Source organism: Microplitis demolitor, chromosome 4 (assembly GCF_026212275.2).
Source record: "Microplitis demolitor isolate Queensland-Clemson2020A chromosome 4, iyMicDemo2.1a, whole genome shotgun sequence".
NCBI lineage: Eukaryota > Metazoa > Arthropoda > Insecta > Hymenoptera > Braconidae > Microplitis > Microplitis demolitor.
In genome coordinates, this window is record NC_068548.1 from 15,868,632 (window position 1) to 15,884,668 (window position 16,037).

General features: G+C 31.6%; 1 protein-coding gene across 4 annotated transcripts in view; it reads right to left on the bottom strand.

Annotated features, from left to right (window-relative positions):
* Nucleotides 1–16,037, bottom strand: part of LOC103571650 (chitin synthase chs-2) — a 52,051-nt gene that overhangs the window by 2,967 nt on the left and 33,047 nt on the right. For 3 of the 4 annotated variants that reach the window (XM_053738291.1, XM_053738290.1, XM_053738292.1), the window contains 6 exons: nt 10,860–11,134; nt 10,149–10,800; nt 2,826–3,495; nt 1,147–1,648; nt 914–1,081; nt 609–846 (listed from right to left, as the gene is read on the bottom strand). In XM_053738291.1, coding sequence (XP_053594266.1) covers nt 609–846; nt 914–1,081; nt 1,147–1,648; nt 2,826–3,495; nt 10,149–10,800; nt 10,860–11,134 — 2,505 coding nt within the window. Of the gene's footprint in view, nt 1–289; nt 421–608; nt 847–913; nt 1,082–1,146; nt 1,649–2,825; nt 3,496–10,148; nt 10,801–10,859; nt 11,135–16,037 lie in introns of all 4 variants that reach the window. The other variant, XR_008403528.1, reaches the window with a different exon arrangement.

Here is a 16,037-nt window from a genome sequence, read left to right on the forward strand (position 1 = left end):
AATTTTCTCCTCTTTTAGGATTTTTTTCAAATTTCAGATATCTTTAATATTTTTGAAGTTATAGCTAAAAAACGGAGACTCCCTTTTTGTCTCTTTGTTTTTTGTTTATAACAAATGGAATTTTTAATGGCGGATAAAAAAAAAATACCCATTCCTCAGAATGAAATTCTGAGTCTAATGCACCAATTACCATATTTTTAAGAGAATATCAACGATTTTTCGCAGAAAACTCACTTCTCGACTAGACTAAGATCAGACGATACGTAAATAATGATCGTATAAAACTTACTATGATTCAGTAAAATCATAAACGATTACATACAGCTTTATAAAGTAGTTAAAGGTCTTGTTACGTCCCAGCCTTCACGTCAGATGACGTGGAAATTCAGTTCTTCAATCACCCAATTACTGACCTGAAATCTAACATTATATCGAATTTCGACAATCCAGCAATTCACTTAAGAAATTTTTATTTAAAAATTTAAAAACAGTTAGTTTAAGCTTAATAATTATTGTTGGATATTTGATAATGTGATATGTTTAACCAGTTCTCAATCTCGAAAATTTTTTTTATTATTAAAATAAAAAATAAAAACAAATTTATTTACTTGTAGGTTCTTGCAAATTTTGACGAAAAATGGTCTCAAAATTTGTCGGTAATTTTACCCGTTTTTCATGATTTTGTATAAGCGCATGTACTGTGTTTCGCTTTTTAGGAGATGTAAGAGTACTTGATTCATGAATAGGAGAAACTGAAATAGCATTATCTTCGGCGAGACGCTGCAATCCTTGGACCATGTCTTTTACATGGATTTCCAATGATTCCTCTTTTGATACATTTTTTGACTGAAAATTTGAATGTCAAATATCATTTTTAATAGCTACAGAAATTGATTATTTAGTTTACACTTACTTTCATTAGCCAATTAAATTTAATACTGGTATTAGATAGTAGATGAATGAATGTGTTATACCTATGAAATAACATTGCCATAAACTGGATAAATAGAATTAACACGAATCCGAGGATAAATAAACAACCGATTGGTTCAAGTTGTAAATAATCTTTTTCAAAATGAACCTGTACATCAAATTACGATTAATTATGAAACTTAATCGAGATGATTTTAATTTTGTGCAGATTACCTCAATAGTGTCACGGTGATATGTAATGTTATATGACAATCCTAAAGGCCATTGAAAATGTAATGTATCTTTATTGAGTTGCATTAAGAATACCGTCAATACAAACAGTGCATTCAGCATAAAAAATTTGAAAAGAAATTCATTGCGTAATGTTTTTAGTGCGTCAGCTGTTTTCTCTATTTGCTTTTTATCTTCATCGAGAGGGTAAAGATATTTTTTGATTAAGCGATTCCAAAAAATTTCTTCTTCGTGAGACAAAAATTCAACTTTGCCTCGTTGAATATCTGGATCTTGGACCCAAGGTGGACTGACAAGAAAGTTTCCTGAATTAATATCATGTGAATCATCATGAATAGAGCCGGATGGATTTTCTAATGTAGAATCGATATCGATGTTATTTACGTCACTATGTAAAGACTGTTTGTGGATTGGATTAGTAGTATTTTCGTATAATTCATCTTTAGAATCAAGTTTTAATTTCACTTCTTCATTTATTAAGTTCCTAAAATAAGAATAAGTTTAAACTAAACCAATTATACAATGGACTGTCAAAAAAAAAATTAATAATAAATTAGAAAGGAAAATAAAAGGATTTGACTGAATTGCTGTTGAAATTTTTTGTAAAATTACAACATTTTTTAAAAACAAATGTTTAGTAAAATTACAAATCTGCGAGTATGGAAGCAATATCAAAATACTTTTGTGAAACTATTGGTTCATGTCACAGTAAAACTACTAGATAAGTTGAAATCTCATAAATTCTCTTTATGAGTCAGATACGCAATGCAATTTTACAAAACATTAAGCCAGTGAGAATTGAAAAGGGCGGTAGAATTGCTTCAGAAGTTATGGTTACTAAAAACTTATTTCGGTCGATTAAAACAAGTCAACATGTCTTCACAGTGTTTTTTTTTTTTTGTAATTCAATTAGATTTTCATAAAATTTTCATGAAATGTATAACTCTATGTTTTAACGTATAATTCTATATAAAATCATATGTAAATATTTATTATTTGTTTATTCATTTGATTCTACAAGTGCTTTTAGAAAATAGTCCTTAATATACTTTCTATAGATTTGTAACGTAACGATTTAATTATAGTAACAATTATTAGTTATCAAGTATTAAATTATTTAAAATGTGAATCAATACGCAGACATTTCCCCATAACGCCGGTGTTCATGACAGCTGTTTGCTTGCTAGAAGCGCATGCGCGATCCCATTTATAAGCATACCTGTATTATATAGTTATAAGTAATTAAATAATCTATTTACTAATTAATATTTTGTGGTTTCAAGGATATATTTAGAATCTCCAAGTCATTGCTGGGCATAATACTACAAGAAAATAAAGTTTTAGTGAGCCCTTTCGATTGCCACAAAGAACGTTCAAATCGGTTGATTCGTTCTAAAGATATCGTCGAACAAAAAAAAATTCACACACACACACACGGTCGGACAGACGTCCATCCGGGAATAGTTAGAGTAGCTTCCTAGGACCTCAAAATATCGACATCTAATGAAAACTGGATTATCGAAAATCGGACCGAAATCAATAACTTCCCTTTTTCTAAAATTTGCAATTTTTTTAACGGGAAGTTAAAAATGTATTGAAGATTTATATTGCTACTAAGATTTTACTTTATAGGGAATAATCAAAAAAAATATCATACTCACTTCTCTAAATTTTTCAAACGTGAAGAAATTTGATCCAAAGATTTCTCAATGTTACCAAGCCTATATGATTCTTCAGACGAAATATTGCGTGTGCAAAGCTTACGGCCAAACCACCTAAATAAAGAATTATCCAAAGAATGTGTGCTGAGGGTTCTTAAATTTTTAATTTTATTAGCTGGATGTTCTCCTTTCATTTGCAATTCACTAGAATCCTCTTGATGAATTACTTTAGATTCTCTAGTACCCCAAGTTACATTATGAACATTAAACAGAGAATAAATAATTAATAACATATACATAGAAGGTACTGTAACATAATAAATGACGCCACACATGAGGCAGGATATTTCTTGTGGATGTAGTATTCCAGCTATTATGAGCTGTCCTGCTACAGCAATAAACAGAATCGTACTCGGTGCGAACCACCCATCATCTGCAATTTGAATCATTATCCCCACAAGAACAACGATCATCACTAATCCATAAAATGTCGAAATGATTGCAGCTATAATAAGTTGAACGTTGGGCTTACAGGCAGCACAAACAGTGACAAATATTGCAATTGGTATCAAATTATAACAGAGACTTGACCAATTGTCAATTCTAAATGCGGCAACAAATGCGCCCACAAGCATAAGAAAAATCGTTCCAGGACCAAGTACTGTACTTCCTACGAAAATAAAAAAAATTATAAGTATAATTATTTCCTTAGAATCAAAAACTTCAGCGTATGAAATGAAATCAATTAACAATTAAAATATTTTATTATTTAAAGAACAAATATTTTCGTGTCTATGTACCATGCGTTACTCCTTTATATTGTGATGGTGTGAGAGCTGACCAGTTCTTTTATATTTGTGTGTAATTATTACTTATATTATTGTGATACTTGAGACTACTACTATTACTATTATTATAACTATTTCTTATAAATAGCATTATTATTATTATTACTATACTATCACTATTACTATTGTGTTTCCTTATTACTACGATTTATTATTACTGTCTTTTTACTACTAGTATTTGTGATTCACTTATTATTAGGATTACTATGACTACTATTATTAATATTACTTGTATTACTTAAGATTACTACTATTTTCTTAATACTATTCTTATAACTAGAACTATTGTTTTGCTATTGCACATACAATTAATACTATTGGTGAATAATTCTATACTTATTCTTTACTATTACTACTATACTTAATACTATGATTATTACTACGTCTTATTATGTACTACTATCACTATTTGCTGTTATTATTGCTTATACTACTATTATTATCATAGCTATTACTACCATTTTTCTTTTCAATTAGCTATGACTATCGTAACTTATTGTGATACATTTTGCGTTTATTGTTATACTATCAGTATTATTCCTATGATTGTATTATTATTATTATTATTATTATTATTATTATTATTATTATTATTATTATTATTATTATTATTATTATTATTATTATTATTATTATTATTATTATTATTATTATTATTATTATTATTATTATTATTATTATTATTATTATTATTATTATTATTATTATTATTATTATTATTATTATTATTATTATTATTATTATTATTATTATTATTATTATTATTACCAGTACATGTGCACGAATGAATGCGCGACCAAGCGAAATTATTCCCGAGTGACTCAAATCAAAGGGGTATAAAAAAAAAGACAAATTTCGTTTCCGAATGAATCTTTTAAAAGAATTAAAAGATTGAAATAATTGTAAGAGAAGTCAAAATAAGAAATATAGTGTCGAGAGTTTAAGACTCTTCTAAGTCCCGAGTGATAAAATCAAAGGGAATTTGGAAAAAATAATTTTAATAGAATAAAATTGTTAAATGAAAGTAGAAGAATGCATTTAAGAAGTTAAGTAAATACTAAAATACTGAGGATTTGGCTGGCCGGGCAAAGTACTTGCGACGGCAAACGAACGAATAGAAAGATAATGAGAGAATGAGCGATCGAGACTTTGTAAGATTTTTATTTTCTCGATATTATATTTCTTACACTTCATTTTTATTTTATTTCCATTATAAAAGTGAATCGAGACATAATAATTTTTATCCCACTGTACTTGCGCGGGCGACGCTAGAGGGTGACGGAAATTATTCTTTCCGTACTCACGGCGAACAGGCCAGGTAATAAGATCGCTGGCAAAAGCCCGTAGAGGCAACTTAGTCTCCTGAGACGTTTTCCAGAGGAAAACCATTCTCCGGACAACAGAAGAATCTTCACCTACGTCGAATCTGACCCAGGCCAAGGTAAGTGAAATTTTACTCTCGTAGAGATTTGGCGTCCCCGTACTAAGGCCTTCTGCGGAAGTACGGCCGGTGAAACTAGTTGAGTAGGTGGGGGTTCAACGGAGACCACCCGCTTGCTCTCTGGGAAGGGAAACTCGTGTAGGGTCGAAAGGAAAGTCGACCAGACACCTCAAGGCATCCGGGGAGGGATAGAACCGCGATTTAGCGCGCAAGAATTTGTGTATGTATAAGTGTATGCGACGGGGAAGCCACTGAGCGAACGCGCAATCGTTTTGAGACGCGTTTTCATTTGTTTCTCTATTCGCACTCAACTGGATAAACGGTACTATATTTGTTGCACTTGTACAGTATATGGGAACTTTGTCCAAGCTTTTCTCGTAAACAAATGGAAATTATCAAAAAATTGAAGTGCACTTCGCTAGTTCATAGAGTAAAGCATCGGGTCTGTGTCTTTATTTTACGTTTAGAGCTTTTATTGCATAGAAAAGCTTGGACAAAATTATCTGATAACATCAGTCATTATTTGTTTGTAAAGGTAGTAGAAAAGGGCTTTAAGCCAATCCTCATGTAAAAAAATTGTTTAAATACAGTTTGTTCTCTTTTGTTTAAAATCTCTCTTTTGTTTAAAACCTGTGTCTGACTTGGAAACGTCCGACAAAATTTCAGAATAGTTTATTTTTAAATCGAGAGTCGGGAGTCTCTCGATCAAAAATGAAGAGGTGGTAACTCTATGTAGAGTCATCTAACATTACAAAATGACCAGCGAAGTAGGCGAGTAACGACTAGTGGTACCTAAGAAAGACAATACTTGGCACATGTGTATTGATTACAGACCACTTAACAGAGTAACGAAAAAATCTACTTATCCGTTACCGATTATGCACCGTATCTTATCAAGTCTTCTGAGTGCTACAGTAATTTCGCACTCGACGTCAGTGATGCTTTTCATCATGTCTTGGTTGAACCAAATAGCCGTCAATATACAACATTTCGCGTAGATGGACGAGGTTTATTGGAGTGGATCCGGATGTCATTTAGTCTGACTAATGCACTCAGCACTTATCAAGAAGTCTCCGATACGGTACGTCGAGGAATTATTGAATCGTTAAGAATACAATTTTCTCATGTTGAAGCTGAAAATAACATTTTCGCATATTTCGACGACTGAATTATTATCAGCGATGATTTAAACGAGCATAAAATTCTTCTTCAAGCTGTTTTTGAAAGATTCCGCAAGGCTGGAATAAAAATTAATGAAGGAAAAAGTCATTTCGGATATTCTGAAGTTCATTTTCTGGGCTTTATAATTAATGAAGAGGGTTTGAAGCCTGATTGGAACCAATTACGGACTTTAAACGACCCACTAACCGTAAGGAACTGCGGAGATTTAACGGGTTAGTTAACTGGTACCATAAACATCTTAAGAACGTCGCACAAGTTCAAGGTCCCTTGAATAAGTAGACAAGTACTCGAGTTTCATGGAAATGGACAGATGTTGAAGAAAAAACTTTTGCGGAAACGAAAGAAGCTCTGTTAAAAGCCGCAACATTATCACTACCACGTCCAGACTTATCTCATCGTTTATATACCGATGCCAGCAATATTGGGTTAAGTTCTTTCTTAACTTAGTATGGTGCAGAACACGACCGGGAAAATTTAATTATCTGTTTAAGTCGACCGTCAAATAAAGCAGAAATGAGTTACACAACAACTGAGAAAGAATGTCTTGCTGTTGTTTAATCTTTACGGAAATTATGAGGCTATATAGAAGATATACCAGTCACTGTTTATACTAATCATTCTACATTGTAATGGCTTCACTCGTTAAAAGATCCAGCAGGTCAATCGGCAAGGTGGGCTATTGACATTTCTGCTTACAATATCGAAGTTGTTCATTATCGAGATACGCAGAATGAAGCTCCAGATGCACTTTTGCGTCGATATGAAAAATCAGAGACCGCTAAGACATTTGTTTCAGATTCCAATCCTTTATTGCTGTGTGATTGCTCAAAATTCCGCTTAGTATGATGAAAAAGTCTGCGCAGTCCAAAAATATCCTAAGAATTATCGTGAGTAATAAGTAAAAAAAAATGAAATAAAAATAAAAATAAAAAAATTAATATTTTAAACAATGAATAAGAAATTTATATGAGGATAAATGAAGATAAATGAAGATGGGGTGTAAATGGGTGAACATGGGTGAAGATGGATGAGAATAAAACCATGGATTTTCGAGAAGTACGAGGATGATAAATTGTATTTTTATCGCCCATTAGCTGTCAAGGAAAAGCTTTGTGAGTTAAGTTCTTGGGAAGTCGTTTTAACTGAATCAGAAATTTGTCCGGCTATCGAGAAAGCACACTGTGAAGCTCAGTCAGGTCATCTTGGGATTGACAAAACTGCAACGAATACAAGATTATTTTTACTGGCCAGGAATGTTTAAAGACAGCGGGATCTTACGTTGCCGCTTGTGTGACATGCATATTGACCAAAAGTGACCAGACCAAACCGCAAGGATATGTCGGAACGAGACCACCAACTCAACCGTGGTCTATTCTCTCGATTGGCACAACTGGCCCATGTACTCGTTCCACTATATTATCTTAGAAAATGGTAAAGAATTTATAAATAAAAATATAAATAATCTAATCAGCCAATTCAATATTAAATTTACACCGTCCTATCGGTCACCCTTGCGCAAATCCCGTTGAGCGTTGTAATCGTACAATCAAGCCACTGATCATCAGCTATTCATAACACGTACCCATGTCCCATCTGTAAAGACTCACACACAGTTTACAAATGCAAAACTTTTATCTCATCACACATAGAACAAAGAATTCAATTAACAAAAAGACTATCCGGCAATAGAAAAAAATTGCTTTATACATACATATCTTGTTAGTATATTAGCAGGGAACCTAGTATATGGTAGGGACAACTGAGTCGATCGCAGCGCTTGCTGTGAACATAATTTCGTTGAATCATGCTCCCATTGAAAATAAACATGTGAAAATTAAATATAAAATGTTAGTGCAATGAGAAAAATTTTATAACTTGCTGAAAAATAAGCGTACAGCTATTTTTTTAGGAAATTCAATAGTTTTCAAAAAGGGTTTCTTATGTTTTTTTCGTAAATCTAACCATTTAAGAGATATTAAAGCTCAAACTTTGATTTGTTTCCAAAAATTGACGTTTTTGTTTGGAATTTGATTACACTACCACGTAGACATACAATTAAGTGCTATAAATTGTTTTAATTTTGTTATAATTATATATTAATTAATTAAATTTATATACGGATACTTGAAGATGGTGAGTCAAAATATTTTTTGCGGACATAAACCGAGGGTATTAAAAAATTAACGACTGTCCATTGGGAGGAGACCGATTAAACGTTGAAATTAGGTGAACAGACATTTTCAGAGTGGCCACATAGAAAGAGTCGACTATACTTCAATTTTGTTAAAAAACTTAAATTATTATAATTTTGTTAAAGATTATGAGCTTTTCAGAGCAAAAAACGTAATCCTTTAATTTTTTCAAAAATTTGATCGAGTGAATCGAAAAACGGCTGGTTGGATTAATTTGGCTCTTTGTAGGGTTTTTGTGGACATATTGAACTGTAAAATGCACTCTCAATAATATCGATTTCCACAATATTTTCGTTTCAGCGCTTGATTTCCCTAAAAACCTCCAAAAGCCCTTTTTTGTTGCATTTTTAAATTCATGTGACGATAGGAAATTTTTTTTTTTCGACTGAGCAATAGCTAATCGTTGAAGGAAATTTATTTAAGTTTTTGAAACCTACCATTAACTTCCTGTACGATCATTGGTTTCTGAGATATCAATAATCAAGGACAAAAGGATCCTTTTCCATTTGAAGACTGATATCTCGGCGAGAAGTGGACGTATCAAGGTCTATAAAAAATGAAATTAAAGCTGAATAACAAAGGTATCCGATTCTTATAGTGGTTAAGCGAAAAAAATGTTCCCCACTCTCACAGACCAAAAAAAAAAAAACAAATAAAAAAAATTTGAAAATTTTTTTGTCGCTGGTTTTTCTATGATTACTCAAATACCGTCGATGCTACAAAATTTTAAAGTTCTGATCCAAAAAATAAACACTTAGAACTATAATTTCCTTTTTTTTTAATTTCTTGTAAGATCATTTCTCTCGAAGTTACGGCCTGTTGAAAATCACCTAAAAATTTGAAATTTTTTTTTGATCCTTTAATTTTTTCCAGTAGTGTACATGATTACATCTGGGCTGATATAATATGATCTGACTATGTTAAATGTTGTATTTAGTTTAGATATAGTTATTTCTGATCAGATCTCACGAGATATATGCTGATCTGACCAGATATAATCATGTTTGGTATTGAATCCAGACCAGATCTAATTATGGCTAATTACATCCGACCGAAATATAATCAGTGGTGGGCCAGATATAATGAGATTTGATCATGTCTAAATATTAGATCTGATCAAATGTAAATAGATCTACCAATATATAATTTTATCAATCAGATATAATTATATCTGGTCAGATCTAAATTATATTTCCCGATCTTTTTCTAACTTGAGTGAACGACGGTCACTAAGTAATTTGTATGCATTTCCTATAGGCAATTACTTTTCAGCACAATAAAAATCATGCTGAGGATTCTAACAGCTATTTTTGTAGATATTGCTCTATAGTTTCGTCAATTATTGAAAGAAATACCAATTTTACTCGCGCTACAATACGCTCAAGTATTGAATTTCTAAGGTAGCAGTTATAAAAAAAATTTTAACTTTATATCATTTAAATAGAAAATCGAAAATCGTGACGATAGACCTTTTGGTATTGATATCGAAGCTCGCACACTAATGGTGTTTCTTTTTCATCATTTTCAAAGGAATATATGTATCAATAATAGAAATAATTATAATTATTTTAACAGTAATAATTATCATAATCATAATATGTACCATACCCTTGATTTTAATGATAATTACAATTATAATAATAATGAAATCAAAACTTACCCATTAATATCCATTGATATGCAATGTACAACCATGATATATTTTCATTTGATTTTCTTGTTTCATTCGATGAACTCAGTAAGTCAAATATATTTGCTATTGTGGACGGTATCCAACGTCGACGTTGATTATAAAATTCATTGAAAGTTTCAGGGGCATGAGTATATGAATCACTCGCGGCAGAATATTCTACGCGATATCCGGACTGTAAAACAAGTGTACATAACCAACGATCCTCACCTTGATCATATTGAATATAATGCCAGGCTTCTGTTGATTGCGAAGCATATTTTCTTGTAACATTATCTTCCATTAATGCTTTTGCACGAAAAAGAGAAAAACAGCCTGGACTACAAAGAACGCTACCAATCGTATGTTCAGTTGATTTTTGTAGCCAATGACCGATGGCATATTCGAATTTTTGAAACCAAACCATTGGACCAGTTCCAATCGGGTGAATTCGTCCACATGCAGCCCCTAAATTTTTATCACGTTTCATGAGGTGTAACAGAACTTTCACAGCATTTGGTTGAAAGTCAATGTCACCATCTAATGTGAGTATATATGTGTTTTCCGCAATGATGGCTTTACGGTTAATATTAATTTGTCTATCAATTATTCTATAACCCAATAAGTAATACATGTACATAACCTGCAATAAATAAATTTCATTTAATCAAATTCTATTGTTTTTTCTAACTACGGCCTTACTTGACTCCATCGTTTTCTATGACGTATTTTATTTTTATCTTTCAAATGTACGACTAATCGCGTCTTCCCTGGAAAAATCCATTCAAGTCTTCCTCCATATGGTGCAGGATATTTAATGGGTGGGCTTGCACAGAAGCCAAGCCTTTCAACTGATATTTTAATAACTTCTATCAAAGCTTTAACATAATCATTCACATGAGTTTCATTTTCGCTGTGACTACAGACGCCTTCGCAGCCATTCATACATTGAAAAGCATCATCAAAAAAAATGTGACCTTTCAGAAAGAGAAAAATTAGAATTTAAAATTTACCATCAGAAACTTGAATGAATGTGTAACAAACCAAATTTTCCAATGTTGATATGAACGAATAATAATGCTCATATAATATTAGTAAGTTTTTCTTTTAAGACGCGTTTTCATTTGTTTCTCTATTCGCACTCAACTGGATAAACGGTACTATCTTTGTTGCACTTGTACATTAAATAGGAACTTTATCCAAGCTTTTCTCGTAAACAAATGGAAGTTATCAAAAAATTCAAGTGCACTTCGCTAGTTCATAGAGTAAAGCATCGGGCCTGTGTCTTTATTTTGTGTTTAGAGCTTTTATTTTAGAGAAAAGCTGGGACAAAATTATCTGAAAACCGTTCTTAAGTAAACATAAAACCAAACCTATCCAGAATGGACTTGTTTAAGATATGTAAACGTTGTCTATAGAATTTTGTCTTTTAGAGCTCAAAATGAAGTCCTTTTTTTGATAACTATTTTTAGAAATCAGTTCATAGATATCTTGAAGATATTTCTATAATAACCATTCTATAGGTCTTTATGAGATCAAATAGATGTCCTGAAGTTTAATAAAGCTTTCCGTTTACGGTGTTGCTTCTACCATCTTTAAACGAAGTTTATACATTATTATTACGAATAAAAAGTAAACCGATTATTGTTTCAATTCTTTGTACACCTTTCCATAAGTCACCATCAAAGAAAGGTGAGCTCGATATTCTGTGAGCTGCTAAGAAATTATATTAATAATACATAAGTATTTATATACTTTTGTTTGAAGTTAGTGCCGCGTTAGTTATGAACGCAGCCGAATTTCAAAAATCAATAATTTTAAAAAATTTGTCGGGGAATTGTAATAAAATTTATTAATTTTACATTGAAAATCAATACGTTGATAATTAAAAACATTAAAGCATAATCTTTAATGAGAATCTAATATGACTACCCTAATAGCACAGTTTGCTACAGCAAAAGTTTACTTTATGAAAATTTTCTTGAATATTTCATCAAATGTCCGTCAGCTTTGGATTTTTCCGTTTTTAACGACAATTCATATACAACTTGCTATACAATTTGACGAAAATTTACTACCCGAATCAGAATGCAAATTCACTTTAAAAGTTGACTAGAAAAACGTTTTCATAATTTTTTAGGCAAATTTCCATATCAATTTATTGTTAATTTGATCTGAAAAATTGTTAAGTATTTTTTACCGTCAAATCGTAGACAATTTTATGTCTAAATTTGCTTCATTTTTGTAAGGGTAAGAATAAACATTACCGGTTTTTTTTTCTAGTAAAAGTATACCTCTAAATTGAGAAAACATTAACCGCTAATTTTTCTTTCCACCTTTTGCAGTCAAATTGTCGACGAATTCGGGCAACAAATTTCAGGTTATTTCAACGTCAAATTACTATCGATTTCAAGCTATAGTCGTCCCGGAGAAAGCTTGGGATTTTTTCCTACTATTATTTTTGCCCCCTCTATTATAATATTCTGAAAAAGATATTCTGCGCATGCGCAGCCCTGAATATTATGGTAGAGGTGGAATAATTGTGTTAGGGCAAAATCCCAAATTTTCATTGGAACGACTATAAAGTGGCTATTACGGTAGTTTAGGACAGACTATATATGGGGCATTCCACACCAAATCGGAAGAGGCTGAAACTGGCATCTCGACTTAGCATCTAGTAGATTTGGAGAGTCATAATCAGACTGAAATGGACCGCAATGTTAGCGACTGGCACAAAATTTGTCACGATATTATAATAACGATTAGATATCACTCCAAATATTTAAAGTTACAAAAAGTTCGGGCAATAATAATCTCATTTGTTTATACGAATAAGCAAAATACATTAGTGACAGTCACCATTGATTAAACAATGAGTAAACAAATGCAACTGTTTCTATTAAAATAAAATGGACGATAGCAGAAAAAAAAATATTTGAGGGCGTGAAAAATTCATTTAACAGCAATAGAGTAAGACAGTACAGAGCAATACTCAGAGCCGCTATTGTTTAAACATTTAATTAACAAATAGATATGTCTCTATTGGAATAAATTGGAAGGACGCGGAAAATGAAATAATGAAGGGCCTGGAGTTTTCATTTGATAGTAGTAGAGTAGGAAAATAGACAGTAAAAGTCAGGGCCACTATTGTTTAAACATTTAGTTAACAAATACATATATTCCCATTAGAATAAATTGGAAGGACGCCAAAAATGAAATAATTAAAGGCCTGGAAATTTCATTTGATGGTACTAGAGTAGGAAAATAGACAGTAAAAGTCAGGGCCACCATTGTTAAACATTTAGTTAACAAATACATATATTTGTATTGGAATAAATTGGAAGGACGCGGAAAATAAAATAATGAAGGGCCTGGAGTTTTCATTTGATAGTACTAGAGTAGGAAAATAGACAGTAGAAGTCAGGGCCACCATTTTTTAAACATTTAGTTAACAATAGTATATTACACACCTAGGGAAGTTAAGTAAGAAACGTCTCAGATCACATGTAATCTGAGGTTTTCTTATTTACTTCCCTAGGTGTATATACTATTTTTCGCGTCGACGGAGGCGGAAAGCGGCAACTTCATTTTGCACAGTGAGACGAAAGTTGACGCTTTCCGCCTGGAGGCGAGAAAATCGATATATTTTCATTGGAAAAAATTGGAAGGACGCGTAAAATGTAATAATTGAGGGCTTGGAATTTACATTTGATAGTACTCGAGTAGGAAATTAGACAGCAATAGTCAGGGCCATTATTGTTTAATCATTGAGGTATTCAAGTTATACGCTATTCGCTAGAATGAAGAGTTGTAGTTAAAATTACAAATTCGTCAGTGATGTTCAATATGCTGTCAATCGGCGGAAAATGGTCGTACAAAGAATTTAAAAAAAAAAAAAAAAAAAAAAAAAAACAATGTAGCATTATCAAGTCTTTCGTTCTCAGATAGAGACATAAAAAATCAATTAAGAGTCTGCGCCAAATCTTAGGAGAGCTTCTCTAATGCGAAATATTGACGGGGATTGAAGTACAGTCGAGTCTCGTTATGAACCCGCATAAAGGGGTGTAGGGGAATATAATTCTAAGAATTTGTGTACCCCCACTCTGTCAGCGCAGGCGACAGTTGTGAGTTGAACTTCCCCTACTTTTTAAGCGTGTGAGTGTGTACGTGATTGTTTCCAGTATCTCGTTGTGAGTCCGTTTGACTTGAGTGTTATGTTTCTTATATGTAAATAGGACTAATATGATAAATAAACTCTTAATTTCTTTTCATGAATATACGGACTCATATCGAGACTCTGAAATTAATTTTTTTTTCACGTTGTGGAGGGGGAAGGTCTTCCGTGGAAATCCTGGTTCACGGACTCATAACGAGACTCGACTGTACCTGAAAGAGCTTTAAGGTCCGATTTCCAAAATATTTGATTGTAGCTATAGACATCTTTTAAGACAAGCAAAAAAATTTTTTTTTGTTGTGGTTTTCTTGGGATCACTCTGATGCCGTACATCATTAAAATCATTTAAGCTTAGATCTGGCAACTTGAGACACAAAGCTACGATTCGTTTGTGTAATACGCACTGTGTATCACAGCACGTTGAATATCACTAATAAATTCTTCATTCGTTCTATAGCTCGTTATTTTTGTGACTAATGTATATAGATAATTTATACTTAAATAAAAATGTTTAATAAACATCATTAATAGTAGATCTAGATGAGTTAAAAGTCTTCCACTATCTCCAACTTTTTGCTAGGGTTTCTTATTTAAATTATTCTTATTGGTCTAATATATCCTCAAGAGCACATTATGTCCTCTCACCCTTTAAAGGAAACATTTTCCACTAAATTATGCAGAAAAATCGTTTCAGATTTCCCGCTGCAAGTAGTAACACAACTAATTTATCGAATTATTAGCCACTACTCATTGCACAACGTTTAATTTTTCAATTACTTATTTTTTCGCAGTTTTTCTGTCAATTTTAAAACTTCTTTTTATTTTTGCTGTTTTAATTTTTGAATGAAATAAAAAAATTAAGAAAGCTCAGAGCTGACTGCGATAAGTTCTCCTTGTGCGCAAAGGTCCCTCTGAAAATTTGATTCAAGAAAAAATTTTTTTTTTCCCTATTGCACGGAGAAAAATGTCAAGTCAATATGCCTATGCAGCACAGTGATATTTACATTACTCTGTAGTTTGTGTATAAGAGCGGCAGGACATGCCGCTAAGAAAATCGACGATTTTCTTAGCGGGAAGTTAAAAAATGAGTTCTTTTTTTTGGCCCACCCTAATATATATATATATATATATATATATATATATATATATATATATATATATATATGATGAATATGGTCATACCTGTTCATCAAAGTATAAAAAATAAAATAATTATAAATTAAATCAATATTAATTATGTGAGTTTTCAATTTTTATACAAATTGTAATGGTTGCCTGTTCATATAGACTGCTCACTTAAGAATAGAAAACAAATTAGATTATGCATACTTAGTTCTTGAAAAGAGGAAAAAATATCATGCATAGTTTTATCTGTAAAATAATTTTTCTCACTCCTAAGCTTCGTTAAAAATTTAACAAATTCTTTGTCATAATTTTTTTAAAATATGACAGTAATTTTCAGAAACAAAAAAGTTTCATCTCTAGATATATAAAAAAAAAAAAAGCGCCATTAGATAATCGTGCCATAAATATAGTTATCCAATATTAAGTTCGATTATTTAAAATGTCACCATAGATTGTTAAAATTTTTATTTTTTAAATACATTCAAAACACTGAGCTGAAAAAAAAAAATTTCCTAGCATACCTAGTTTATTGCAATTGAATTTTATCCCATTCATTTAATTTCTTAAAATTTACATTTTTT